Genomic DNA, 27,709 nt, shown 5'->3' on the forward strand with positions numbered 1-27,709 from the left:
GTTTAAAAGAATGCCTTTCATAACAACATAACTTTTTCAATGTATTAATAAGTAAATAATTTTCAGCTTTAAATAGGCCTAAATTAAACGCTCACTTATTATTCTACTGTTTACACTAGATAATTTCATTTCTAGATAATATAATAACCCCCGTCATTTTTCGAATGACCGCCATCTTTACGCTTCAATGGGTGTTACGAGAATGAAAATGTTTTGTTGACGGAGAAGAAACATAGCGTTTTCGTGATTATGGTGTGACAGGGAGTAAATAATATTTAATGTTAAGCTAAGCAGTTCTTAAACTTTACTATGTTACGTATTTACGTGTTTTGTGCATGATATTTTTTTAACAGTTCCTAGAATTATATTGAGAATAAATCATACATCAAGTCCGGCAAAATATAAACAACACCTTAGATTTTACAAGCTGGCTGGCTAGCCACTTGCTGGAGAGCTAATCGTAACCGTACGTCAAGACAATACAGGTTTAAAATTAATAAAGTCGAACAAAATGCCAGCGCCAACTATATCGACAAATACAAGCATGCAGGTATCGAGTGGTTTTGTTATTTTTGTTATTATTAATTACTTTCTTTGCTAGGTGTGATGGAAAAGTATTTTGGCCAATCTGAGCTGAGTAAAGATTAAACTTTCCGTTGATTTTCTAGATAGAAAGACTTTCTTTTCATACAACTTAGCATTAATAACTAGATGTAGCTATGTATTGTTCAACTTACATAAGAAAGTTTGTGATCAGATAACTAAATTATTTTAATCCACAAAATTAATTTAATATATCAATTTTTAATGTATTAAGGTACTCCAGTTTAAAAAAATTTAGTTCAAGTTTGTATTTATTATATTTTAAAGTAAAAGTCTCTGCCCTAATTTTTGTAGAAAAATGCAGAACATTTTTTATGAATCATTCACATTAAATTTGACCTTTTATTGTTTTCCATTGTTTAACAAATGACTCATTTAGTTCACAAATAGCATTGTACAAGTATATGAACAAGTTCACCATAAAGTGCTGAACAAGCCATACCTTTGAAATTTAGAACAGTAAATATGTCATTATTATTATTATTGCTTCCAAAACCAAACCCTAAATTAAAAATGCATAATTTCTGTATTAAGTAGTTTTTTAATAATCCAACAGTCTACTGTGGTGAAATATAGACAGTGTTTAAAACTAGGTATAATAACTAATTTTATAGATGATAAGCTAGGTCTCTAAGCAGTGGTCCTTTTCATATGTAAACTTGTACTTCATTAAAAGCAAGTTTTTTTCAATAAAAATGCAGTTTTATAGAAGGGTTTTACGATTAGACTTCTTTTTATCACAAGCGATGTTTTCATTACATGGTCACAAAATATGATGGTATTTTACGCACTATATGTTCTTTGAAGAAAACTGTTGATCTACAGAAAACAGTAGATTCTTTTCTTTTTAAATCTTTTATAGTGTGTTATATAAAATGATCAATGAATTAGATATACATTCAAACAAACCTCTTAATTTGTTTTTACATATGGAAAAATGAATCAAAATAACTAATAATACTACAGTAATGTTAGTTTGGCAACCAACACTTTTTATACTTTTTTTGACAATTAGATATTTATAAACAAATTTAAAAGAAGAGGAAAGTTATAATAAATCTTCTGTGACAGTTAGAATTCCAAACAGTTAAAACAGCGAATTGGGTGGCTTCTGATTGTTTTTTTTAAAAAAATTAAAATGAAGAAATAATTTTTTTTGGAAAGACCAAAAACACTCCACAAAATTGTAAGATTTTTGCTAGAAAAATACTCAAAGAACAAATTACAAAGTTTAAATGGACAGACTAAATAAAATAAAAATTTTGCTCTCCAACAATAAGGTTTACATGGCAGCTTTAACTTTTCACCATTTTTGTTTACTCGAAAATATATAAAATTAATGTGTTAACAAGGGAATGTATTTTATTAAAGAATATAGATATATATATATAATTTATATTTACGATGTAAATATAGAAACTTTTAGACTAAAAACACACTTTTAATACTTTAAATGCTTACACCTGGTTTTTAAGTATTTGTATATATTGTTGCCTTGTGTAATATATTTCCATTCTACTATGTCAAAGCAATTTTGTTCATCACTAATGAAGTCATCAAGTAGATAACTGATTTAGACAACTGAAAGTGTTATCATTGACATTGAAAGCCAATCTTGTAGGACTCCAAGTGTTCAAAGTTCTTTTTAAAAATGGTCATTTTTGTTTAGAACTTACCTGAGGGTTAATTTTTTATTTTGTGCTTAATAAAGTAGCCAATAGCTGTGAAAAGGAAGGTAACCACTTTTCGCAGTAGTATTTTGGACTGTTGTTAATCCTGGTTATGTTTTACTGACATTACAACACCAGTTGTATAAGATGGAATTAATAATAGATATATAATTTTAAAAGAATTTTTAAAAATTGTGTCTTTTTAAAAGTAACAATTCAAATTTCTGGAGTAATTTGAGGCTTTAAGCTCCCATTAGTCTTCACATAATTTTTGAAACTATCACAATTCTTTGGTGAATTAGTACAATTAAACTTCACCACAATAATTAAATTATCAATTTGTTTTTGATGTTGGGAAATGATGTTGATTAAAAGCAACTGGTCTTAATTGGCCTTAATGACTCAATAGTAAAATAAATTTGCTGTGAAATAATGTTTGAGAAATTATTCAAGTGAAATTTTGTGCTTCTTGACTTAGTTTTCTGAGGTTAAGTCTGAGTTTCCTGCATAGTACAAAAGCTGTGACTTTGTAAATATTTTTTTTCATGAAAAGCATTCGAAAAGAAAAGCACTATTAATCCAGCATGCTCAAAACCTCAAATGTGGCTAGAAAATGTTTTTGAATTTCTTATGTGTGCTTTTAAGCATTTTTTAATTTTATAATTTCAAGTATCAATATTTGTGTTTTGTGACTTAAGTTTTATTATTTTTAGGGTGAATTGTTTATATTTCATATTAAATATTTTTCTGGTCTCCTCAATGTTTGTTTAATAAAAAATATATAATTCTTTTAAAAAAACAGCAACAGTGGTTTCAATGTGTTTCAGTCAATGCAACTGAATTGTGCACATGAGAGGGCATAATGGACCTTTTACTAATTTTGACCAACTCCTAATGTTTATGATACCGAATAAATAAATCAACATTGTCAACAAAAAACTAATACAACTATAGTTTTCGAACTGTTGTACAAAAAGTGTTTTAAGATGTGTGAGTAATAAAGTAAAGACAGAAGGTTGTATGTTTTTACTGTAAACAAACAATCTTAAAAATATGATGCTAGTGAATAATTGAGGTGGTATATCATAACATAAACTTTTTAGAAGGATTTAAATATATTTTTTTCATTGTCCAAAATTAAGTCCAATGACAGTAACTTTGTTGGTTATGTCTGTTGCCATAGAGTGCATATTTTTTTGCCTAACACAGTGACATCTCTTTTTTCCTTACGTTGTACTTCTTATCTTAAATTATATATAGGAATTTATTTTCTTAACCATATTTGGTCCAAACAAAAATCTGTTTTGCAACGCTTCATAACTATCTAATTAACATGTGCATGTTAAATTTTCAGGTTCCATACCTATAGAGCCCTATATATTAGCCATTACTCAAATGTGTGCCTGAAATTTCTATGAAATTCATTATATATTGTTAGGAAATTTAATTATTCTGCAAAATTTGGACACATGATTAACCTGCTCTCTTGATTTTTAATTTCACTGAAAATCAGAAAAATTGGATTTCCAGCAATATTTAAATTTTTTTTACATGGATCATGTAAAAACAAGAAAACTACTTTTATTTGGCTACTAGAAACTTTAAATAAAATGTTATTTAGGTATTTTGGACAAATTTCCTACACATCTAATGAGGACAGAAAAGTGCTGTCATCATCAAATTTAATGCTGCCATTTTGTTCCTATTCCATTTAGACAACCCTATCAAAAGTTATGGAGAGAGGTATGCTGAATTAGCCTGTCTGAAATACCACAGACTGAGTAGTGTTAATATCCATGGAATAATTGAAAAGTTTGCCCTCCTTAGAAATTCTTATTGTTTATCAGTTTGTGTAAAGCAGTTAAAATTTGTTGTAATAGTATTGGAAAGATTTTAAATAAATTTTGTTTTTTTTAAAAAAAAATTTTTATCCTTTATTTTTGAAATAGTATCCTCAGTTGCAAAAATCTCCTTTGAAATCACAAACTCTCCTTAATGTATTTAATGTAAGAGTGATCAACCTTGTGGACAATATTTTTTTATACATTTTTATTATGTACTAGTACGTACTAAAATACTTGGATGTGCTTGACTATATATATAAAAAAACCTAGTTTTTAAAATATGTTTATTTAGGCTAGTTTTAAGGGTTGTTCTTAGTGATAACTACTGTTGCTTCTGATGTCTGAACATTGTTGAATTCTGTCAATAATATGTCTGATCATGGAACCACAATGATGTGTCTTGTAGGACGTTACAATATATGAAAAGATAAAAACAAATAAAGCCTAGTTAACATTTCTGAATATTATAGATTCTATTTCTTATAATATTGTTCAAAAGAACAATTATATAATTCTACCATACTGATACTAAAGATCGTAGATAAAATAGGTTATAATGAGCTAGATTTCCTATACGTAATGGAAAATTGTATATGTATTTTTCAAAACAAAGAAGGTGCTGGTAATTGCTAATCTGTCTATAGTGTGCTAAAAAGTATTATAGTTTAGAACAATATTATGTGTAGTCAAGATGAATAAGTTTATACGTAAAATTATATTTTTGATATAAGTCATGGCACATTATTTATGAAATGTAATTCAGACTAATAACGATTTAAAAGTTAAGGGCTCTTAAGGAAGAAAATATGGAAACAATAGCTGTGGTAAGAAACTTTGATATGAAGTTTAGTTTTCATCATAATAAATAATGTAATCTCATTTAACACTTGTGTTTCATAAATAATTCAACAAATACACAGTATGCTATATAAGAATCAAGTTTTGCTTTCTTTAGTTTTTCCAAAGTAGAGATTCTAGTTGGTTTGGAGAAGTATTAAAATGGTAAAGTTGTACATTTCATATTGTCCATGAATAGACTAGAAACTTTTAGGAAAGTTTGCCAAAATTGTTTTTAATTGGCAAGGTTTTAGAGTGTAGATAAGTCAGTGAGGAAATAGATGTTTGGCTAGTTCTGAGTATTGTTCACAGTAAATGCACCCAGGAGAATTAAATTTTGTTTAAAGTTGTTTACTGTATAGATTAAAATTAGCTTTATGCTGATTCTTTCTTTTACAGCATGAAGATGGCTGGGAAGTTTTGACAGTTGTACTTGAAAAGGTAAGAACAGGTTTTTTTTTAAACTTAAACATGTCATTTTGAACTGTTGATGTTTCTATATGTTATCATTACTATTTTTATAGTCAAGTGCACGTCAAGGCTTTGGAATTGCAATATCAGGAGGAAAAGATAATCCTCATTTTAAAACTGGTGATGTATCAATTATTGTGTCAGATATCGTAGAGGGAAGTGCTGCAGATGGCGTGCTTAGGTAGACATGTTTACTTTTTTAAACAGTACTTAGTGGTACATGACTGTATTTCAAAATACATGCTTAAAAAGCTGTGTTATAAATTTTTTGTATTATACCGAATTAGAGCTGGAGATAAACTAATATCGGTAAATGAAAGATTAGTCCATGGTGGAACACATCACGATGCTGTACAAGCATTAAAAGCTGCAGGAATGCAAGCAAGAATGGTATGTTCGATTTATAGGGTATCTTAAAAGGTTTCGAAAAATAAGCACAATACTTTTCTAATTAATTGTGGTACTTGCAGGAAATAAAACGACCTGTACCATACAAGTCTAAATCGAAAGACAGAAATGAACATTTAAACCCTGCTGACAGTAGCACACCCAAGGGGTCACCAAAAACAGAAGAGCGAGGAAGAGAAAGGAAAAAACCGAAGGAAATGGATAAAGAACATGGAGAAAGACATAGAAGTAGTCGTAGTAGAAGTCGTGGAAGAGAAGGTGAAAATGGTGAGCCTCGCCGAAGTCGTAGCCGAAGCAAAGGCAGAGAAGGTGAAGATGGTGAAAAACGAAGAAGCAGAAGCAAAAATAGGGAAGAGGGAGAGAATGGAGAGAAACCAAGGCGTAGTCACAGCAGACATCGAGAAGAGGGGGAAGAAGGTAAAGAACGTCCTAAACGCCCAGGTAGAAGCAAATCTAGGAGTAGAGACGATTTAACACGATCTAAAAGTAAAGAATCTCTTCACCGTAGCAAGAGCAAAAGTAAAGAAAATTTGAATGGGCTACCACCAAATGCAGAGACTCATACTATTGTGTTGGAACGTGGAAATCAAGGGTATGGATTTTCTTTGGGACAACAGATATTTATTCGAGATTTGGCAAAGGAAAGTCCTGCAGCGAAAGCGGAAAATCTTGATAAAGGAGATATTTTACACGAGGTATTTCTTTATTATTGATCCACACAGTAATTCTAAAGCATTTTATACTGTTTAAATCTTTGTTTTGGAATGTCTATTCCAAGAGCAAATGCTTGGCTCAGTGAAATAATCCTAATCTATTTTTTGTCTGTTCACTGAACAAAATGACACAACAATTAGAATTAGGTAGTTGAGGACATTTTAAAAATGTTAAAACGGTTTTAAAACAAATATTTTTTAATAACTAAAAAATTATGAAGCCATAATCAATTTTAAAGAACTTCTTTCATCTAATTGTGAAATTAAAAGTTCTCTCAATTTATAGCTTAATGGAACACCAGTAGCCAACTTAAAGATATCAGAATGTATAGATATTATAAAAACAGCTACGGAACAATTAACACTAACAATTATAAAGAAACCAAAAGAGTCAAGTAAAGACGTAACAGATAGCAAAACTAAAAGTGCAAAACCTACAAGACCTATAGAAGCTCCTGAAGCAAGGGGTAATTTAGGAAGGGGAAAAAATAAACATGAAGAAAAAACTGAAGAAAAACACAAGGAGGAAACACCTCATGAAAATGTTAAGGAACGTCCACGACAACCTACTCCTCCAAGCGAACCTCTAAATGAGACGAATGGCTCGTGGTCGCAGTCATCACCAACAAAACAATATTCGACAGACGATGCACGACCTAGTGACGAAATTGAAACTATGGACTTGAAACTGGAGAGACTAAAACCAGGAATGAAATTTGAAAGAAGACTATCCATGTTGTGAGTAATTTATTTACATCTAGAAACAAAGTGCTGTCAAAATTTTTTTTTATAACCTTTAACACAAGGTTAAAGATAGAGAAATCAGCACTTCTAGCCAGCTTTGGGCAATAAGCATTTGACATTTTATCCTAAGATTTTGATTGGCTATTTAAAATTAACCTTGGCTTTGAAGAACAGAATCAGCAACAGGAAAAAAAAAAATATTTTCTTGCTGAAAAAAAATTTATTGAATTTTTTTTTGTCATTACTCTACGTAAACCTTACATATTAACCTTATTTTATTTAATATTTTAAAGTATATAGCGCAACTGTACTGTTTGCTTAGGCCAAATGCTCGCGTTATATCGTTCCATAAAACTGGCAGCGTGGGTATCCAAGTGGCAGGTGGAAATAACGTTGGGATATTTGTTGCAGCAATTCGACCAGACAGTGCAGCAGCAAAAGAAGGATTAAAACCAGGAGATCAAATTATCATGGTTAGTCGAACTTTTTATCGTTTTGCCACAAACAGTATTTTTTTTTCTCTAACTACTATTCAATAACGAAAAATAATGTTAATTAAAAACAACCTGGAATTTAAAAAGTCCTACAATAAACTGAATTTTTAAAGATATATAATTTTGGGGTTTTGAGTTCGCAGAACAGTAACTAAAGCACAGATGTTTGCATCAAGTGTTCTAGGTGGTGGATATTTATCATTTTTTATCAAATGCTTTTCAGTGCAACGAAATTGACTTTGAAGACATAACACGAGAGGAAGCTGTACTCATTCTGTTAGCTTTACCAGACGATGTTTCACTTGTTGTGGAGAGCAAGAAAGATAGTAAGTTGTTGTAGTTTTGTTACTCTGGAAAGCTGCGTTACACCAACAGAGTTGCCTTTTTGATGGCTAATTTATGTTAAAAAGTTTTAAATAATTTTGTTGACTATAAGATGTTAAATACATGCAAAGGATTTTTTCAAATGTTTCTTTTTAATTCACATTTCTAACTGAAAAAAATAATTTTAAAACATAAAAACTTTGTATCCTTTAAGTTTTAAGGCATTTTGGTCTTAATGCACTATCATAGGTGAAGCAAAAGTCAGGGGGGAAAACTTAATCAGCAAAAAGTAGTTGATAATAGATTTGCACAGTACTGAATATTAGTACTTCATATTTTTTTACAGCTTTTGACAAAATCAAGAAAGATCTAGGAGACAACTTTTTTATAAGGTAAATATGTTTTTTATTGTTTATACTTTACCTGTATTTTTTGCTACATGTTTGCTTATAACTTTAAATAATTGTCAAAATTATATATGTTTTGTCTACTATTGCTTTGGTAAGAAATAAGGTAGTATCAAAACTCCTTTGTTTTGCCCTAGAGTCAATTTTGATCATGCTGACAAGTCAAGTAGTAATGAGTTGATGTTCCGCAAAGGTGAAATATTTAACGTTCGTGACACCATGTATCAAGGACTGATTGGTTACTGGCAAGCTCAAAAAGTCGGCCGAAGTGGACAGATGTTAGAGCGTGGAATTCTGCCAAACAAATCAAGGTAAACAATCTTTTTACACATCCCTAACTTTTGTGTGTTATGATGAGTTTTAAACTACCTGCCTGGATAATTCCTCTCCTCCTCATGATAATCCTTACCGTCTCAATAATCTCTACCATCATCTCGATAGTCTCGGCTATTTATTGTATTTTTTTCTAGTGTTGATTTAATTCCATTTTAGAGCTGAGCAGTTGGCTATTGCTCAAAAAATGGAAGAACGACAAGCGACTTTACCTGGTCGGAAATTAAAAAGAAAAGGTTCAATTGGTGGAACACTTAAAAGACAGAAGTTTGTTTCACAAGACCGTTTAGATGAATCTTCGTTTGGTGAGTTGCTTTCGTTAGTCTTTGTAAGTGGGTATCTTAGATCGAACTTTTGAAAGAAGTGTTCCACAATGTTTTTCTGCATCTTGACGTAAATGGGTAATGGGCTCCAGTTTAAAATGAGGTGGATTCATGTTAGCTTAAGGTTAAGCTTAAAAATGGTTTAGTTACAGTCAAGAGATGAAATAACCTTTGCAATTGTCTATTTGTTTTTCTTGGAATTATGTATTTGTTATTTTGACTAACAAGAAATTTTACATGTGTTTACTTTTTAACATTTTTTTTTTCTTTTTAATTTTAATTTTTCGGGTGGAATTCGGTAAAATAAAGAAATAGTAGAATTGTTGGGGAGATGAGTTACTGTCACACGATGAATATTATGCTATAGCGCCATAGCAGAGGTATATATTATGCTTCTTATTACCATTATCTTCTTATCTCAATGTTATTTATTCTCCTTATAGCTGAAGGTGTTCAAATCCCAGCCTATGAGAGAGTGGTGTTGAAGATTGGTAAGTACTAACTTATTTATTTATTTTTATTTCAATAATATTTGTTTATATTCAGTAAATAAACTGTTCTTCCTATATAATGGAAGCTCTGACCCAGAGCCATTAACCTGTTGGTCCATCTGTGTCTAGCTTTTAAATACCATTTTTTATGTTTACCATTTGCTATTTTTCAGCTGATTTTATGAGACCAGTTGTTATCCTTGGAGGTCTAGCTGATTTGGTTCGCTTATATCTTTTGGACGATTTACCAGACCGCTTTGATGTACCTAGTAAGTAAATTTTAGATTATCATGTATCCGAAGGTATTTTTTCGAATGTATTTATCAAATGTATTTATTGAATGTTAATTTTTCTTCTTAGCGCCGTTAGACGTCGGTGGAAGTCGCCCTTACGACGATTCTATTAAATTGTCCGAAATTCGCAATGTTATCACTAAAAACAAGCATTGTTTACTCGACACCACTCCCGAGGGAATTGAAATGCTAATGTATGCTCAACTCTGCCCTATAGTGGTACTATTAAAATCCCCCAGTAGAGGAGCTGTAAGGGAAATGAGAGAATCATTGGTGAACTTATTAAAGAATTCGCCGAGTCCGTCTCGACCACCAGGCTTTAACGGCGATCCGTTATCATCCAAGCAAGTAAAACGTGTCTTTTCAAATGCAAAGAAATTGGAAGAATTTTACCCGCATATCTTTACTGCGAAGATTAACACGCACGTGCAGGGACAAGACATTCACCAGCATGAATTTTATCATAAACTTAAGGATATTATTTTCAATCAACAAGCACAATCCGCATGGATGCCAGAAGAAAAGGTAAAACTCAACTTTATTTGTGCTCTTGATGCTGTGGTTGCTGCTTTCTCTTTTGTTTTAAAAGGGTTTGGTAATCAAGTTGGTAGTCAAGTCTTTATTTCCTTATAGCCTGCTGATTTCCTCGATGACATGGTCTTCCATCCGATCAACATTGATGGGATTGGTAATGATACTGATACAGAAGGCGAAAGTACAACCTCGTCACCAGTCTTAGCAAGAAAGCATTACGAAGAAGAAAGGTAAGAATTACATTATACAAGAATGATTAGGTTTAACTTTGTGTGGATATTTTACAGAATATGTTGGCTGACAACTGGTAATTTCAATATAGATCTCAAACCAGACACATCATTCGTATTTTCATATTTGGAATTCTACTCCAATCGAAATTCATACCAAACCATGTCAAAGGTTATATGAGTGGCTCTAAAAAACATTTTATGCAAATGATCGTTTGTGATTATCTAAATAGTTTACTTTGTTATGTTCGAGATTTAAAAAAAGTGTCTTTTTTGTCACATAGTCCTCTTCCATCACCAACTGAACACTCGGCATTTGCCCCTCCCGTGGTTGAAACAACAGAGCCGAAGAAGCACTACCATGAAAAATCGAAAGATCGGAAACACAGAGATCGTGAGGGATCCTCTGATAGGTGGGGTTTTTTGTAAGTGTTAAAATAGTTTATCTTTTTATTGTATTCTAATATTATGGGATACTTCTCCGTTTCAGGGAGCATCGTCGAAGTCGTCATGATAGGCGAGACAAACACGATAAGCATGAAGAAGATGCACCTCCGAGCTTTAAACCGGAAGAGCCACCGGTACGCAGAAACCTTAACAGAAGTTTATTTCTTAAATCACTACCCAGCAGTAATTACTTATACTTTCCTTTCAGCGTCGCTATGAGGTCCATGATTATAGGGAACCCCCAAGACGTGACTTGGACGATAGCAGGGACTATCAAGACGATAGTAGAGATTATCGAGACGGTAGGGATTATCGTGAGGAGAAGAGGGGTTTGCCAGACAACAGTAGGAATTATCAAGACGAAAGTAGAAGAGAAGACAGTAGAAATTATCGAGAAGACGGTAGAAATTATCGAGAAGACAGCAGAGATTATCGAGAAGACAGCAGAGATTATCGAGAAGATAGCGGAGATTATCGAGATGACAGCAGAGATTATCAAGATGACAGCTACAGAGATTATCGTAACGATTATAAAGAACCACCTAGGCATGGTCAAGAATCTCCCCGTGATTATGGTGCCCCTTCTGTTAATCGTGAAATTAAACGAACTGTTGAAGAACACGTATCTGTTGCGTACGAAACAAAAGTGCATGCAGTACCACACAATGAGACCACTGACTTCATGTATGGAAGTGGCCCGCAAGAACCAGGGGAGGATCTTCCAGTCCTTATGGATCCCAACTACGAAATGCCGAAAATTATACCTGACTCCCCTCCTTCAAGAGAGGCACCAGAGGTTAAACCTAAACCCTCCTCGAATGCTATTAGGTAATTCATTACTACACTTACGTTTGAAATTCAACTTGATCGCATCTTCACCATTGTATTACATTTTAATTTCGATCGTAACGTAACTGTGTCTTCAATATTTTAGAGTATTTCCAAACGAGTTGAAGAATGAATTCAGCATGGAGGAAAAACGACGTTCGTTGAAGAAGATTCCAGATTATAATGACAACCCTTTAAAGGACTACGACGAGCGTGCGGGGGTTAAGGTGTGTCATGCTCACTTTTAAATTTCCTACGGGAAATATTATCTCCTTCTTTCAGTGTCAAAGTTATTTCGTGTTTAATTACCTAAATTAATTTCGATATTTTGTAGGTATCCGATGTATGGAACATCGAACGCACAAACTCGCCAAAGAGATCATATCAAGAACAGGATGATCTGCCACCATATCGACCTCCACCCCCTGCTCAAGAAGAAGTGCCAACAAAAGTGATGACGCTGCAAGAAAGGATGAGCAAATTCCAACAGAAAGTCACCGCCCAACCCAAGGTTTTTTTCTACTTCAGTTGAAAGAGGCTTTTTTACAGTTGAAAGAGGCGTTTTACAGTTGGGAGAGGCTTTTTTAGTTAAAAAACGACGTTAAATTGCATTTTTAAAATCTATTTAGAAGCAACCGCCTCCAGTAGATGATGACGCACCACCTGCCAGACCTGCTGCTCCTCGGAACTACATTATTGATACTAGGCGCGGTGCCCAAAAACAAGACCAGTACGCGCAAAACAGTTACAGGCCATCAGCTCAGTTTGCCGAAGTCACTCGTATCACACCAAGAGCAAAACCTATTGAGGAGCCATACGTCAACATTCGTGAAACTTCAAATGTGCACTCGGCGCCGGATTCTAGATACGCTGGGTATGATTACGTGAACCCAAAACAGCACGCACGATCCCCTTCCCCTGATAATCACACGTACGATTACCCTCGTCCACCACGCGACGATTACCGCACAGCTCAAGACGACCCACACTATAGACACCCCCCCCCATCAAGGTATGATGGCTACAGTGTCCCTCCATCGTCACGTAATGATGGGTACAGCGTACCTTCTTTTAATGATAAGCGAAAGTCTTTCGAGGATGATTATTACCCTCCTTACCAACTCCCCCGCACTGACAATCCAGTTAGAAATGGACACGACGCACGAATACCACAGACGAACGAGGGGTACATATAACACTACTAATTTAACTATCTGACTTTTTGCGGTTCTTTAAAAATGCGAATTCAAATACCTTTCTGGCTTAAACTTCGTCTGCCTTAAGTGACGAACTTTTTTGGTGACAAAAATCACAGCTGACAAATTGTTTGACAAAGTTTAAATATTTTAAAATGTAGATTTCTGAGATGTTATAAAAGAATTTTGACCATTGAAGTACTTCAAAGAAATAGATTTTTGCGAGAATTTGCTTTCGGAATTTTGTTCATCCTTATTAAATATGAAGAGGGCACAAATTATTTGTCGGTCCAAATACTTCATTATAACTAAATGACAAAATTTTGGGTAATAAGGAGAATCAAAACCGACTAAAATTTTTAGGCAAAATTGGGTCAACCAGGCTGGATACATTTTGCTATACAAGATAAAAAGATTGCCCATACGTAAACTTTTGCGCATGCGTAAAGGTTACAGAGCAGTATAACAAAACGTAACCAACTAATAATTATAATAGCATGCATGTTTTTGTTTTTGTTTTCATTATTTCACCTCTAACTTGTTGAGATACTTACCTACATGCACGCATGTTATTACAATGCGATTTCAATATTCCTTGTGAACCATGTCTTCAAAGTTACATGCGTATCTATTTCAGGGAAGACGAACCCATTGTAATCGCAACAGCACGTGGGATGTTCGATCACCGTGGTGGTTTACTAGAATCCGCAGAAACAAATGTAAGCATATACATCCCGGCTGGCGCTCTACCGGAAGGACGAAAACAGGAAGTGTACTTTAAAGTCTGCCAAGATAGTAAATACATGCCACCATTAGATTCCCGAAGTGGTAAGTTTCTATTAGTTAGTTTGATGTGCCAGCTGTACTTCTCCCTCTGTTTATTTTTGCTGTTGATTTTTAGTTTGATGTGCCAGCTATACTTTTTTCTTGTCTAATTATTGTTGTCGATTTTTAGGTGAAACTCTTTTAAGTCCGTTGGTTATGTGTGGACCACATGGTTTGAAATTCCGCAAACCAATCGAACTTCGTCTACCTCATAAGGGCGCAAGTAATGACAGCATGGCGTTTTCGTTGAAATCTTCGGATAGTCCAGTTGGTATGTATCAACTTTCGTGCTTACAATACAGTCACTTTAATACAGTCATTAAAAAATGATTTGGACACTAAGAGCTACACCCTCAGTCAAGAACGTTTGTTTTCATGTCTTCTCCTTTGCAGCGCTTAAATTAGACAGAAATACGAAGTTTGTTTGTTTCTCCTTTAGGTCATCCAGGACATTGGAAAAATGTGAAATTAGGTGGAAAAGATCTTGATTCTGGACGTGCGTACCAAGTTACCGATGATACTGTGTCAGTTTTAGTGGACCATTTTTAATGTAAGTAATATTTAGTCCTGAACACTTGGTGTATTTATTTTTTACGTTCATTTTTTTGAAAACATCTTCCTTTGTTTTTAGAAACCGCCAACGTTCGTTCAAGCTTATTGTGAATAACTTTATAATAATCTCCCAATTGAAGATATGTAAAAAATGATCTATTTTTATATTTCCTTTGATTTGAATTCTAACTACTCATAATCTCTTTTTCATTTTTTTATGCATCCGTACGCATGCGTGGTCTTGTTTTTGTCTCATTTATCTTCCTCTGTTATTAGTATCTGCGAACAAACTGGGCTATAGATAATAAAGTAGGTTTTCGCTGCGAAGTAATTCAGTTATAACAAAACCACGGGGGATTGAAAATTAATCTTAATTTTTTTCTAGAAAGGATAATAAATTCACATTAACGTTAAATTATTGTAAAACGCATTCAACGCATGTACTTTACTTTAGAACGCAATCTCATTCCCATGTTTCTGGATACCATATGCTTCGTGGATAAGGTCATACCTAAAAATATGGGATTGAGGTTGCGTGCATTTATTTGGAAGCATATTTTTAGTTTATTGATTGTATTGTTCTGTATTTTATAAATGTATTTACGGTTATTTTAATGTGTAGCGGTAATGAATATTTCCCATTTTTTATGGGCTTAATAACTCGTAATACTATTCTTCTTTGATGTTTACAAGGTAATCAACATTTTTACCAGGGCTTCTTTTCGCCTTCTCAGATAGTCGGAAAGAAAAAAATATTCTGGGGCGAGGCTAAAACAATGCACGTCACATTACGTAATTGGGTGATATACTTGGTTGAGGTATTAAATACTTGGTTTCAATACTACTTGTACCTTGAAAAAGGTTATATATCTGATTGTATTATTAGGAATAGATAATGTATAGTTTTTACCACCATTTTTTGATTTCAAATCTGTACAATGTATCTTAGAATGTGTACCCATGGTCAACTTTGTAAAAACTCTTCTGTGGTGAATGTTAACTTTTTGATACGAAAATTTACTTTTATTCTACAGTTGGCTTCATCTTATGCAAAAAATTTTTGTGGATAACAAAAGTCTTGCTTTTACATCAGGTGAACTAGCTATATGTGAGTTTGCAATTTAAAAACTAGACTGCTTTCCGCCACAATAGTTCTTTATTCTTGATATGAGGCTGCTATTCTTATGTTTTCTTTATGAAAAATAAACTTGTATTGATTTCATATTTTTTAGATAAACGAAATGTAACAAAAAATGTTTTTATTGAATTTTAAGAATGCAAATTTTTTTCATAGGTCGATATATTAGGCAACTTTTTTTCAAGGGGGTTACTTCTTCCAATTTTGATCTTTTTCGGGTAAATTTTCCTCATTAAAATTTGGGAATTTGCTAAACTTTAAAATTGTTTTTATTTTTCATAAATTTTTCAACACATGTTTTTCTGCTGCGACCTTGAAAAGGTGACATTTTCCAGAACGCTGGACCTCCAGTAACTTTCCCGCAGCGGCTATTTCGCTAAAATTAGCATCAGAAAGCACAGAGCTGTAGCGTTTTGTGGACGAGGTTTAAAACCTGGACAGAAAGAAGGTAGGGAATTTGTCAAGTAGTAAAAATTACAATGTTATAAATTTGATAAGGTTTTGTTGCGTTTACTGGTGACAGAAGACTGACACAAAGCCTTAAGCTTAAGCAGAGGTACTGATCATCCTAAAAAAGAAAGATAGACAACACAAACCGAAGATTGAATAATATAGATATTATCATGTCATAATCAAGCGAGCGACGGGCAATGATTGTAATCATATTTTGCTTTTTGATGTTAGTTGAGGAGAACTGAAGAAGTAAAAAACAAGAACATCATAAGAATATGTAAGAAAAAAAGGAAAAAAAAAGATTAATTGATATAGAAAAATTGTTGTAAATTCAAATCATAGAAGTATGGACAGAAACACGAAGGGATGCAAATTAAAATGCAATGTTATCAGTAGTTTTCAATGAAAATGCTTGATGAATATTTGAATAATGGTTGTATCTCGAAAGTTGATATATGATAGTCTAAAAGGAAAAATTAGTTGCAACTCATTCCATTCTTCTACCGAGTGACAGTGAATAGATTTTAAACGATAAAGAGTTGACCTGACCTGGGATAAATTAATTAGAATCCTTTTTTTTCGAGTGAACATTTGGGATATGCAGAACTTCAATTTCTTCATTTCTTTAAGCGTAAGCTTGTGCGCGAAATAGCCCGGCCAGTCGGACTTTTTTTTTACGACCTTTGTTCTCGCTTTTCTCGGAGGGTTTTGAACAAATTACATATTTACCATCCCTGTCTTGCCATTATTTTTATTTTTCATCAACTCACTTTGAGCACGGCTTTTGCTTATCAGTTATTTAGGATTTGAGCAAGCTACAACAATGATTTTGTAAGAAAGTAATTTATGTAAACAATGACCCAAATTCGTAACCGGGACTACGAATAATCCGACAAACAAAATATAGGCGCTCAGTTTTGACTAACTAGACTGGATGCAATCTGGCCCGGATTAAAATCAAGTTTGGTGGAAGAGACGACATTATCCCAAAAATGAACCAGCAACAAAGGATAATCGCTCTTGGAGGAGCATCAGCTGCTGTCGTATTGATTGGAATCTTTCTATTATATCGTAAAAAATCAAGAGATTCTCATCTTCAGGAAGATGAGCTAGAAAACAAGGACAAATCTGAATTAGACTTTGCTGATTTAAATACTGAAGAAGTTGCAAGTGCAGGCCAAACTGTTGTGGAGGTCAAGGTCCCTCCACATATAGTTGGAGGAATAATCGGAAAGGCTGGTGTGAATATTAAAAAACTAAAAGCAGAATTCGGTGTCAGGTTGGTAAATTAATTTCTGTTCTGTAATAACGAAATATTTAGGATTATATCAATACTCAGCAAGCCACACCTCCTAAATGCTCTACATTAAGGAAATAAATGAATGTTTAAGAAAAGTTGGTGGACATTCCCAATTGTTTATTTCTCATTTTACTTTCCTATTGACCTTTAAGTTTGGTGCAAAATTAAGTTCTGCATTTATCTTTTGTAAGCAAGTTACCACAGTGATACTGTGATTAGCAATTATTTTTTATCAGTGTGTTTTGTAACATTTAGCTAGCTAGTCAGCTAATGTCCCAAAACTTCTTCTGTTGCCTAGTCAAAATTAAGAAACAGGAAATTTGCACTGAAAAGATGGATAAACAGGTCGGGACCAATGTGACAGACAACAGCCAATGGGGATTAAAAAATATTTTTTTTTAGGATATATATATATATATATATATATAGCTTCTGAAGCAACCATTTTAGAGGTTGAAATTTCGTGACTTTTAATCATTTTTAATTAAGCTCAGAATATTCAAAAACTTTCGGTGTAATGTCACAACCTGTTAACCAATGGGTTAATCATTGGTTAAGAGGTTTTCAGAAAAAGTTGGGTAACATAAAAAATGTTTTCTTAAAATACTCTTATCAACACTTTTCCTAATTCATATTTTGGCCTTTTTATGCACCTATCAACTAATTTTATAAAGACGTTTAAAACATTTTATTAAGACAGTTAAAATATTTCTACATGTTGTTATGTCAGGTTTATAAATGACCTCATTTCAGACTGGATAATGCCATCCAATTTTTTCATCCCAATTTTCCTCAAATGTGTGACCTTTTGAACCCCTCCTCAAAAAACACCTGTGTTAATGTGTCTGGAATGGAACTAATTTCATTCTTGACACACTTTGTGTTAAAAAGGCTTAAAATTTTTATTCCTTCTTGTTAAGCCGTTTTAAGTTTAAAACCTTGGAGTTAAGCTTATTTATACACACTCTAGTGGATATTAGGCTACCTATGTACCATTTGTTTAAGTTTCAGTATCAACATATATAAGTGGATAGGATGCCTACCTGTTGTATCTTATTTTTGGCCTATCGGCTCTTCTTCAGCACTTACTACATTGGTTGGTCTTTTATGCAACATGCCTCTTTTTTGTCTGCCATTAATATGTTGAAAGGTAAATTCTTAGGCCATTCATCATCTATTCATGATTATCCAAGTGCCCACGGGACCACAGTCTGTTCCAACATCTTTAATTGATTAAACTCAACCAATAAGGAGTCAATTGTGTATAGTGTCAGCTCTTCTACAAAAGTGACTATAATATATACAAACTACAAACATAAATGAAAATAAACGGTCTCTTACAAGCTTGGATAAATGCAAGAACAAAGGCTCATAAAACAAAGTAAAGGCTATATAATACGTAAAAACATCTATGTTATATAGTAAGAGTATAATCTGCTGAATGAAAAAGGCAACAACGCTGAGGACTGTATTGAAGACTAAACCAAAAACTGCCTAAAAACAATTGAATAGCATAAGTCTAGGCAATAGTTGAAGTACCAATCCAAAGTGAATTGGTGTGAGAAAGAGAAATAAAATTAAGCTAAATGTGATGCAATAACCTGTTGGGCGGACACGCGCAGCGCCAGGGCCATATGTAGGTAAAGATACATTGCATAGGACTTCCAATCACCCAAAAGGGAGATGACATCTAAAGAAACCCCTGCTTCTAATGCAAAGGTAGCACCACCACGCCGGAATGAGTGGGTCCCATACTGAGAAGCAGTAATGCCTAACTCTAAAAGACCTGTTTTATACAAGACATAAATGATCTAAAAGTAAAAACATAGAGCTTAGGGGTAGAGGCATCTCTCCAGCACAAAGCCTGGCTATTATGTATGGCTGCTGTGGTAAAAGAAGATGCATGTTGGGCAGCTGTAACAGGACATAATGAGGAGCATGGGATAGCCACCAATGGAACAGCAACTGTACGCTGACTAAGTTGAATGGTTTTGCTCCGTTAATGTAAAACCTGTACTAGAATACACAAAGTCTGACCTAGTAAATTGGCGCTTAGGATCAAACGAGGCATCAAGATAGATTGCATATATAAGCACAAAAAACTATTAGAGGCGGGTAGTGCCTCTTTAAAATTTATATGTAAAGCACTGAGGGACGGGTAGTCTACTAACAGATTTGAGTAGTATCAGTCAGCTAAAAAGTATGCATCGACTGATGAACTGCATGCATCAGTTTGAAGTTCAGTAACAGGACGTTTTTCATGAAAATCACATTTCCCATTAAACTGTTGAAGGACATCATGCCACCACACCATGTCTCTGTGGAATTCGAGTGTCAGTCGACACTTCAAGGCAGAGTTAGGTAATGATCCCATGAGGTCAAGAATGCGGCATAGGAAAGTTCGACCTCCATAGACAACTTTGCAAGCCCAGTTTAAGCGACGGAAGTGATGGAAGATACCTGGTGCACTTTTCCCCCCGAAAGGAAGTCTAGTGTCCACCAAATAAGTAAAATGCTTGTGACCTCTAAAGCGCCATTTTAGACCTAATGCCGACCAATTAGCAGAGTGTACTGGGACAGATATGTATGCATGTCGTAAGTCAACCTTAGCCATATAGTAGCCAGGAGGCAACAAACGAGGAGCATCATCAAGTGTTTGGAATTTTTAAAACTGCAAACCTAGTGGGCAGCAGTTCTTAGAGGTCAGCAGTAGGAACTAACCAAAACAAATCAGCTGCAGTGCTGTGTGAGGACTTCATACTAGCTGAATTTAAACCCTCAAAAACTTATAAGGAACATTAAGACCAAGACAAGAGGAAGATCTATTACTAAAATTTGATATTTTGAGGTCACACTACATATCCAGTAAATCATACTCTGCAGCATGCAGCAAGTAAGCATTAAATATATTTAGGTACAACTGACCAGGTTTTACTACCATACAACATCACGCCTATTAAAAAGGGGTGGGCAATTGAGCACGCAAAGACACACCCATTTTGAGAAATGAGATAATAGCTGTCGGTTTGCAATCAAATTTTGTAAGTAAACATGTATGGCTTATACAAGCCTACCCACAAACTATTGCATTGTTTATTGCAAACCAACCTGTAGATCCCCAGTTATTTGATGCCAGCAAAAAATTATGAATTCTGGGATGAGCAAACAAGTGTCATTTTGGCAAAAAAAATTATGTTAATCAATAACCCTTGTAATATCTATGCATTGATAAAGTTTGAATGCACACCCCTTAACTGGTCTAAAATTACTGATAAAAAAAATTTCCAAATTTGCTATTACTTAAATATGACATTATAATTTATTCAACATAATTAAATCTGAAATTCTTTAAATGTGAACATCTTGAGAATGAAAAAAGCTTTTTAAAAATTTTTAGAAGACTCGTTAACCAACTTTTTAAATTCTATAATATAAGCCTAACATCATTTTATACCTTGGGTTCCCTTTCATTTCTTAACACTAGAAGAAAAATAATTATTATTCACCGGGCTGAGGTGCATGATCAATATCTCTTAGGAAAATATAATTGCCAGGATTTTGAAAGTAACTATCTTGTAATCGGCAGGTTTGAAAACATTGTTTAAATTACTGGTATGGTTGTCGTATGGAGAGGAATAAAATAAGTAAAAGATAAAAAGAATCTTTTACAACAAGGGGGTATCATTTTTAGATAATGATTTTCATGATCCATCTTTAGCGTTGTTATTATTAACCTCGGTTCTACTTTCTGTAATTAATTTACATATCAATATTGTTTGTTCTGCAAGTAGTCATATAAATATTGTTTGTTTTATAAGTAGTCGCAAAATTTTATTAACAAATGGACTTAAGTTTTTGATTTTGGGGTCGAAATTTCTGGCTGTGAACATTGTTGAAACTTGTACTTCGCATGTTCACCTTTTTTCATAATTTTATATGTTAGGATCGCTCACTCAAACAAGGTTTAACTAACATAACAACAGCACTGTCCGCACACAAATGATAAAGGCATTTACTCTAAATTTTAGTTTTATTGCTTGATTTGTGAGAATTGATAGTAGTTCTCGCAAAGCCCTCCATAAGAAGACGGTATGAGTTTATATAGTGTCTAAACTGTACCACCACACTGTGTTATCTATAATTGTATCACTAAGATATTTAAATGTGACTTTAATTTGAAAACTGGGATGTTTGTACTCAACAAGGAATTTTTTTTTTTTAAATGGACACTTAACTTTTCCTTTACTCTCTGTAACTACCCAATAACCATTCAAAGGTAGTGTAACTCCAACAATAAAAAAAATACTGATATCCTCCACACTCACAACACACTAATATCTTGTTGTGAATGAAAATTTTCAACAATCAGTCATTTTCTATGCTAGGTGTTATGCTAGGTTGAAGGTTTTAATATCCCTATTTTACACCCTGACGACAGTATAATGAAATGGCTTAGAACAAGTTGTATCTATTGATTATATTATTTTTCAAAGTCTACATTGTGTTAATTGTTAATTGTTTAAGTGTACTTATTATTCGTAGATTTGATTTTGATCGAGAGGAAGTAAAAGATGGAATTAGCAACACAGAAAAGAAAGATAGAAACTTGGTGATAAGAGGAGAGCGGGAAAAGGTATCTTATTTTTTGTAAAGATGTTGATAAAACAAGAAAATATTATCTAAATTGCAAGTATTGCATCTATTTTTAGTAGAGTAGAAGACACTTAAACTTTTTTATTCTGCGAATATAGCTATATTTCCAAAACTAATAATAATCTTTAGTCACCTTTATTGGATGTAATATGTAAAACTAATTTGTGTAAAAAAGATTACAAGAGCTAATTTAAAATTTTATAGGTGCTAGCTGCAGAAATAAGAATCAAAGAAATAATTGCTAACACACCTAAACATGTGGAGACTGAGATGTTTGTTCCACAAGAAAGTTGTGGTCGAATAATTGGGAAAGGTGGACAATCGATTCGAGAACTATGTAGTGTGTCAGGTAAATTTTACTTGTATTTTAATTCATGCAGTTTGTCTGCAAAGCAAAAATGATAGCTGCAAATAGTGACGAGGAGAATCCAATGAATTTTTCCGACCAGTGAAGTTCTATGGATACGGCTAGTTTTTACAATTTTATTTTGCATGATGTGTTTGACACGTGTTTCTCATAGAAATTTAACTGCCATATCAAAACTTTCAGGTGCAAAAATTATTTTTGACCGTAACGAAGATCGATCATTGGGAAACCAAAGGCGTATTTTTATTTCTGGTACATCAATGCAAGTTGATTATGCTAAGTTACTCATTGAGGAGAAGGTTGAGCAAGACAAAGCAGCAGCACAGAAATATAAAACAACAGGTTTAGTTTTTGTTAACAAAAAAATTAAAAAATTTATGTTGTCCCAGGTAAAAAATATATGTGTAAGAAAAAATATATGTCTAAGATCAACTAGTAAGTACATTGTTGACTTTAATAAATTTTGAAGATTTTTCCAGAAACACAGTCAGGGAGTCAGATCTTAATATCTTAATAAATACACCCTAAGAATTACCACAAAATAAAACAAGTTACTTGTCCCTTATGACCAAAATTAGGCAACGTTTTATAAAAAATTTCTAGCATCATTTTAGAAAAATATTGTCAAATCTAATTAATGTATGTGCTACACTTACTTTTGGTAATTTAAGAAATCTTTTGTAATTTACGTTAAACTTTTTCGTTTTCAAAGCTAAAGTTTTACATTATATTACCTGGATAGTTGTTATTAAGTACACTCCCCAATCAGGATTTTCCAGGAAGATTTTAATGTTTTGTGCAGCCAGAGACATAACGTCAAATGTTTTAGATGTGCTTTTAGGTTTTCTACCTTTCTTAACTTCCTTCACAAAAGATATATCCCTTTCTATGTGTTATTGATAGTGTAACTAAATTACATTTTTATTTATGTGAAAAAGAAATCACGCAATCACACTTTAATGCTGATGAAATTGATTTTTTGCGTATCTCTCACCACTCCCCACACACACATTTGCAGTTGCTTACCCTGGTTGGTTATCCAGGAACTCTTATAACATATCCAAATGGGCCAAATAATTTTAAACTCCACACCCTGAGATTTATGAAATATGTTAATTTTTTTCTTTATAGCACCAACTCACACATCAAACTTTATGAAGTACCTGAATGACTTTCCTGTCGCATCACTTCCAGATGAAAAAAATTATTTTCAAGTTTTTGTATCCGCTTTATTATCACCTGATCATTTCTGGATACAGGTTGTCTCAACAGAATCTGTCAAATTAGATGTATTGACGAAAGAGTTGACCGAGTACTATGGGAAACTGGAACAAACTGAACAGCGGCTTCAACAAGGTATACTTTCAAGTTTTATCATTGTTTGTAAATATGATAAGAATTTTGTGATGACTACTCGAATGAACTAGCCAACTGATATTTCTAAAACTTATAAGTAAGCATCCCGTTTTAATTTGTATTACATTTAAGATGAAAATGCGTTTAACCTTTTTCAAATTTATTTTTCTGGAATGCTGGAATACAAAGACTAACTATAAGCATACAACGTTGTGAAAGTAAAAAAGTCAAATGTTTTTGTTTGTTATTCTATACAAAGCCACGACCCCCGATCAAGTCTTGTCGACCCAAAAAGCATCCTTTTCAAGTTATTTGGAGCTTCTCTGCCAGTTCATCTTGTATCCAAATTGTATTGACATTATGTTTGTTTTTTTTATTTAGGTAAAGTTGGCGACATTTGTGTTGCACCTTTTGAATTTGATAACCAGTGGTATCGTGCATGCATCACTAATGTCAATGCTAATGGCACTCTTGATCTCTACTACATCGATTTTGGTGACAGTAATCAAGTGAATATCAATGATGTCAAAGCTATTCGGTACGCAGTCTAGTGCTTAAATAGCAATTCGTGAACATAGAATTTACCTGCAAAAACTTGTGAACTTGCGAATGTAAAAATGTGCAAAGCAAATCGATGCTCTTGGAAAATTTTGCGAGCATCAGCTTTCACGAATCACAACCTAATTATTTCAAGGATGGAACCTTAAAACGTATTCTTTTATTATCAAAGCATAAATTGTAATTGAAATAGATCATTTATAGCGGAAATTGTTTGCTCATTTTAGTTAAAACTCGTATAATCAACGAAAATTTCTCCACCTAATGTAAATCAGTATGAAATTACGACAAACTTAAATCAGATATAGGAAAACAGTCCCTTTTTGGGTATTACATCTAACTCCTATTACAACACGAACTAAGCTATCTGGACAGACTTGTATCAGTTTTGAAATTATTGTCGGTCAACGTTTTAATAAAGTAAATATTTTTAATAATTTTAGAGAAAAGGATTTGGATTTACCAGCACATGCTAGAGAATGTTATCTCCCTATTAAACCAAACAGTAAGTGAATCTATTCCAGCGGATGCAACTATCACAATAATTAGTTGATTGATTTATTCCTGATTTTGTTCGCCATGCCTTCATTTGCCAGCATGTTTTCCCGCTGTTTTATTTTGTAGTTATATAACCTTCATTCTTGTTAATTTCCCCCCAATCTTTCAGGTTTCACTTGGACAAAAGAAGAAAAGAATCGTTTTGAGTCCCTTTCCCATTGTGCACAGTGGGTCGCCCTAATGGCTAAAATTATAGGTTACAAAAACGTGGAGGGAAAAAGCTATCCTGTACTGGAGCTGATCGATACGAGTGGAGGAAAGGTTAGAACGTGTCTCTTGTATTTTTTCTGTTCAAAATGGCTGCGTGCAGCTTTATTCCGGATCCCCTGCAGATTAAAAAATGTTTTCATGGGCCGAAAGTCCCGTAATTTTCTACGTAACAACAAATTTTGTATTATTTTTCAAGTTTACAAGAAGAATAAGAATAATCGTGAATATTTTGACAAAACATTATTTTTAATATTTTTTCCAGGACATAAATATCGCTCATGCTATGGTCACTGGTGGTCATGCATCAGAAGAACTAAAAGGTAAACATGCAGAATTGATTTTTTGTTAACTAATCTTTTTTTTGTCTATTATACAAGCTTATACAGCTACACGACATTGTTTTTCTGTTCAGATTATCACGTTGTTGATGGTAGCAGCGAGAAGAAAGTTGTACAAGAAGATGATATATTTGTAGAAAAAGCCTCCTTAGATGAATTCATCAAAAACAATGTCAGTGGGGATGATGCAAGCAAACCAATAAATACTGAAGGTGTCGCAGAAGTGCTCTCTCATTTCAAGTCTTCCAAAAATGATTATGCTACTCCACAGAAATCTGCTAACGAGGAACCTAAAATAGATGACGCTTCAGCACTAACAGAATCTGATTCACATTTAAAGAATGAACCAAATCCTATGGAGCAACGCTCAGATGTTGATATCGAGTCAAAACTTGCAAGTGGTAACTCTGAGGAAGATTTTTTTGAAATAAATAGTGATCAGAAAGAAATATCTAAAGATGAAATTTTAACAGAGGAGACAGTCAGGCGAGACATGGATGATAATCGAGATAAGGGTGATAAAGTTAAGCCAGCCAAACCCGCTTCAAGTAAATTCCGACAAACCTTGGTATCCGACGAATTTGTTGACATTGATGTCACGACAGTTAACGGCGCCATCACTGCAGTCGTGAGTGAACATTTTCCTGTTAATGACGAGAATGACGAGCTTAGCGCTGACGATAAAACTATTGTTAATGAAGAGGATATTGACGAAAAAGATGAGATCAAAAATATGAATGGGGCAGAGAAGGGTGAAATGTTAGACGAGTTGCAAAAGTCTTTAGACGAAACTAGCCGCAAGAATGTTTTGACCAGCATGGAAATGGCGCGTGAAAATCTGGTTTCCATTAATTTCGATGATTCGTCACTTAGCAACAACGATTCTTTTATGAGTGCAAGATCGCAATTGACTGTTACTGACACTGATGATACGAATAGTTTTATGACGCCAAAAGGTCGTCTATCGCCTGAGATTACTGTTAGCTTGCCTGATTTATCGTTTTCTGGTCTTGGTGACTCGAAAAATGACTTGACTCCTCAAGCAAGCCCTAATACACGGCGTTCAAGCGGCAATAAATTTGAAATTCAATTTATTGACGAATCAACAAATAGAGTAATGTCAAGGGAATCTTTAAGCGCAACATTTGAAACGAGTTTGACAAAAGATGGTAGCCCTAGCAGTGTTAAGGGCAAAGAAACAACTGTCTGACGCTTGGTTTTTATTTTTTATGCGTGCGAATTGGTAACCGAAAAAATCTCGTTGATATTTCTGGCTTAAGATTACTCAGAAAGTTTTAATATCAGAAAATAGCTTGTATTTTTTATTTATTAAAGATACCAACGTTTATATTTTTCGAATTACTGTACAGAGCTTAAATATGTTCAACATGTGAAGAAATGCGCTAAATAAATAAATAATAATTGCTTTACTTTACAGTCGTAGAAGCAGCTCCCAGCGTTTAAACTTTGGCGTTCATTGTTCATTTTCCAGTCCATTAGAAATGGTAGCGTTTTCTGAGTTCTTATTGGTTGTTAAAAACGTTTCCCGCCTTTTAACGCTTAAGGGTGACTCTTCTACTTATACTGATTGGTTAGGAACGATATCTCTTTTGTTTGCATAGTTTATACTTGTAATATTATTTTTATATATTTTAGCTCAGTGTGTAGATGTGTTTAACGTAAGAATAAGTTCATGGTTAATAAATCTTTTGCCTGTCTTATTTGACTGGGAAAAGTTGTCAGGGTTACTTATATAACTAAGGGATTTTTTAAAAAAATAATTCGTGAATCGATATAATTAAAATCCGCGAAATTTGATTTCACGCGAGCATAATAATATCATTGTGAAATTATTCTCCCTAGAGTGAATAGATTACTCGAGTCAGTTTTTTCAACTGAGCTATTCGCGATTGCAACCTCATTCCAGGGTCTTGCGGCTGCTATTACGGAGCGCCCAAAAATGGCTATCAAATTTATCAGAAAGGCGACCCCAGATCTCTTAAAGATAAACCTCGAAAGTAGTTTCTTTTGAGTGCGACTTCACACTACATACTTTCGAGGTTTTATCTTAAAGATTTCTGGGGACAAAAATATCAAATGTGAACGGGGTTGTCGCGGTCGGGCTTTTTTTCTTTTTATTGTAATTTTCAGGCTTCAGACGTTACGTCCACCCTGGGGATTGTTTTAAAAGTAGAAATGGTTTCAAGCGCA

At 33.6% G+C, this 27,709-nt stretch overlaps 2 protein-coding genes across 4 annotated transcripts; both read left to right on the plus strand.

Moving 5' to 3' along the window:
* Positions 1 to 219: 219 nt before the first annotated feature.
* LOC130657703 (tight junction protein ZO-1-like) lies at positions 220 to 15,600 on the plus strand. 3 transcript variants are annotated; one of them, XM_057460711.1, is made up of 25 exons: positions 220 to 550; positions 5,354 to 5,395; positions 5,479 to 5,606; positions 5,713 to 5,815; positions 5,896 to 6,528; positions 6,833 to 7,284; positions 7,613 to 7,763; positions 8,008 to 8,110; positions 8,455 to 8,500; positions 8,653 to 8,826; positions 9,008 to 9,153; positions 9,615 to 9,662; positions 9,836 to 9,931; positions 10,023 to 10,480; positions 10,589 to 10,719; positions 11,004 to 11,132; positions 11,210 to 11,300; positions 11,375 to 11,994; positions 12,101 to 12,221; positions 12,329 to 12,505; positions 12,624 to 13,180; positions 13,828 to 14,018; positions 14,146 to 14,286; positions 14,455 to 14,565; positions 14,647 to 15,600. In XM_057460711.1, exons 1-24 carry the CDS (start codon positions 512 to 514, stop codon positions 14,562 to 14,564), a joined length of 4,887 nt encoding a protein of 1,628 aa, XP_057316694.1. In that variant the 5' UTR covers positions 220 to 511; the 3' UTR covers position 14,565; positions 14,647 to 15,600. The 3 variants fall into 3 exon arrangements, with proteins under 3 accessions (XP_057316694.1, XP_057316695.1, XP_057316696.1); XM_057460712.1 differs by having other exon boundaries at positions 221 to 550; positions 12,624 to 13,006; XM_057460713.1 differs by having other exon boundaries at positions 221 to 550; positions 12,624 to 12,868.
* Positions 15,601 to 16,913: 1,313 nt separating this feature from the next.
* Positions 16,914 to 27,203, plus strand: LOC130657705 (tudor and KH domain-containing protein-like). The gene is made up of 10 exons (XM_057460715.1): positions 16,914 to 17,437; positions 22,001 to 22,091; positions 22,316 to 22,460; positions 22,662 to 22,820; positions 23,610 to 23,834; positions 24,216 to 24,372; positions 24,836 to 24,897; positions 25,060 to 25,211; positions 25,423 to 25,480; positions 25,573 to 27,203. The coding sequence occupies exons 1-10, from the start codon at positions 17,151 to 17,153 to the stop codon at positions 26,706 to 26,708; spliced, it is 2,472 nt and encodes an 823-aa protein (XP_057316698.1). The 5' UTR covers positions 16,914 to 17,150; the 3' UTR covers positions 26,709 to 27,203.
* Positions 27,204 to 27,709: the final 506 nt, after the last annotated feature.

The sequence above is a fragment of the Hydractinia symbiolongicarpus genome, chromosome 9 (assembly GCF_029227915.1).
Source record: "Hydractinia symbiolongicarpus strain clone_291-10 chromosome 9, HSymV2.1, whole genome shotgun sequence".
NCBI lineage: Eukaryota > Metazoa > Cnidaria > Hydrozoa > Anthoathecata > Hydractiniidae > Hydractinia > Hydractinia symbiolongicarpus.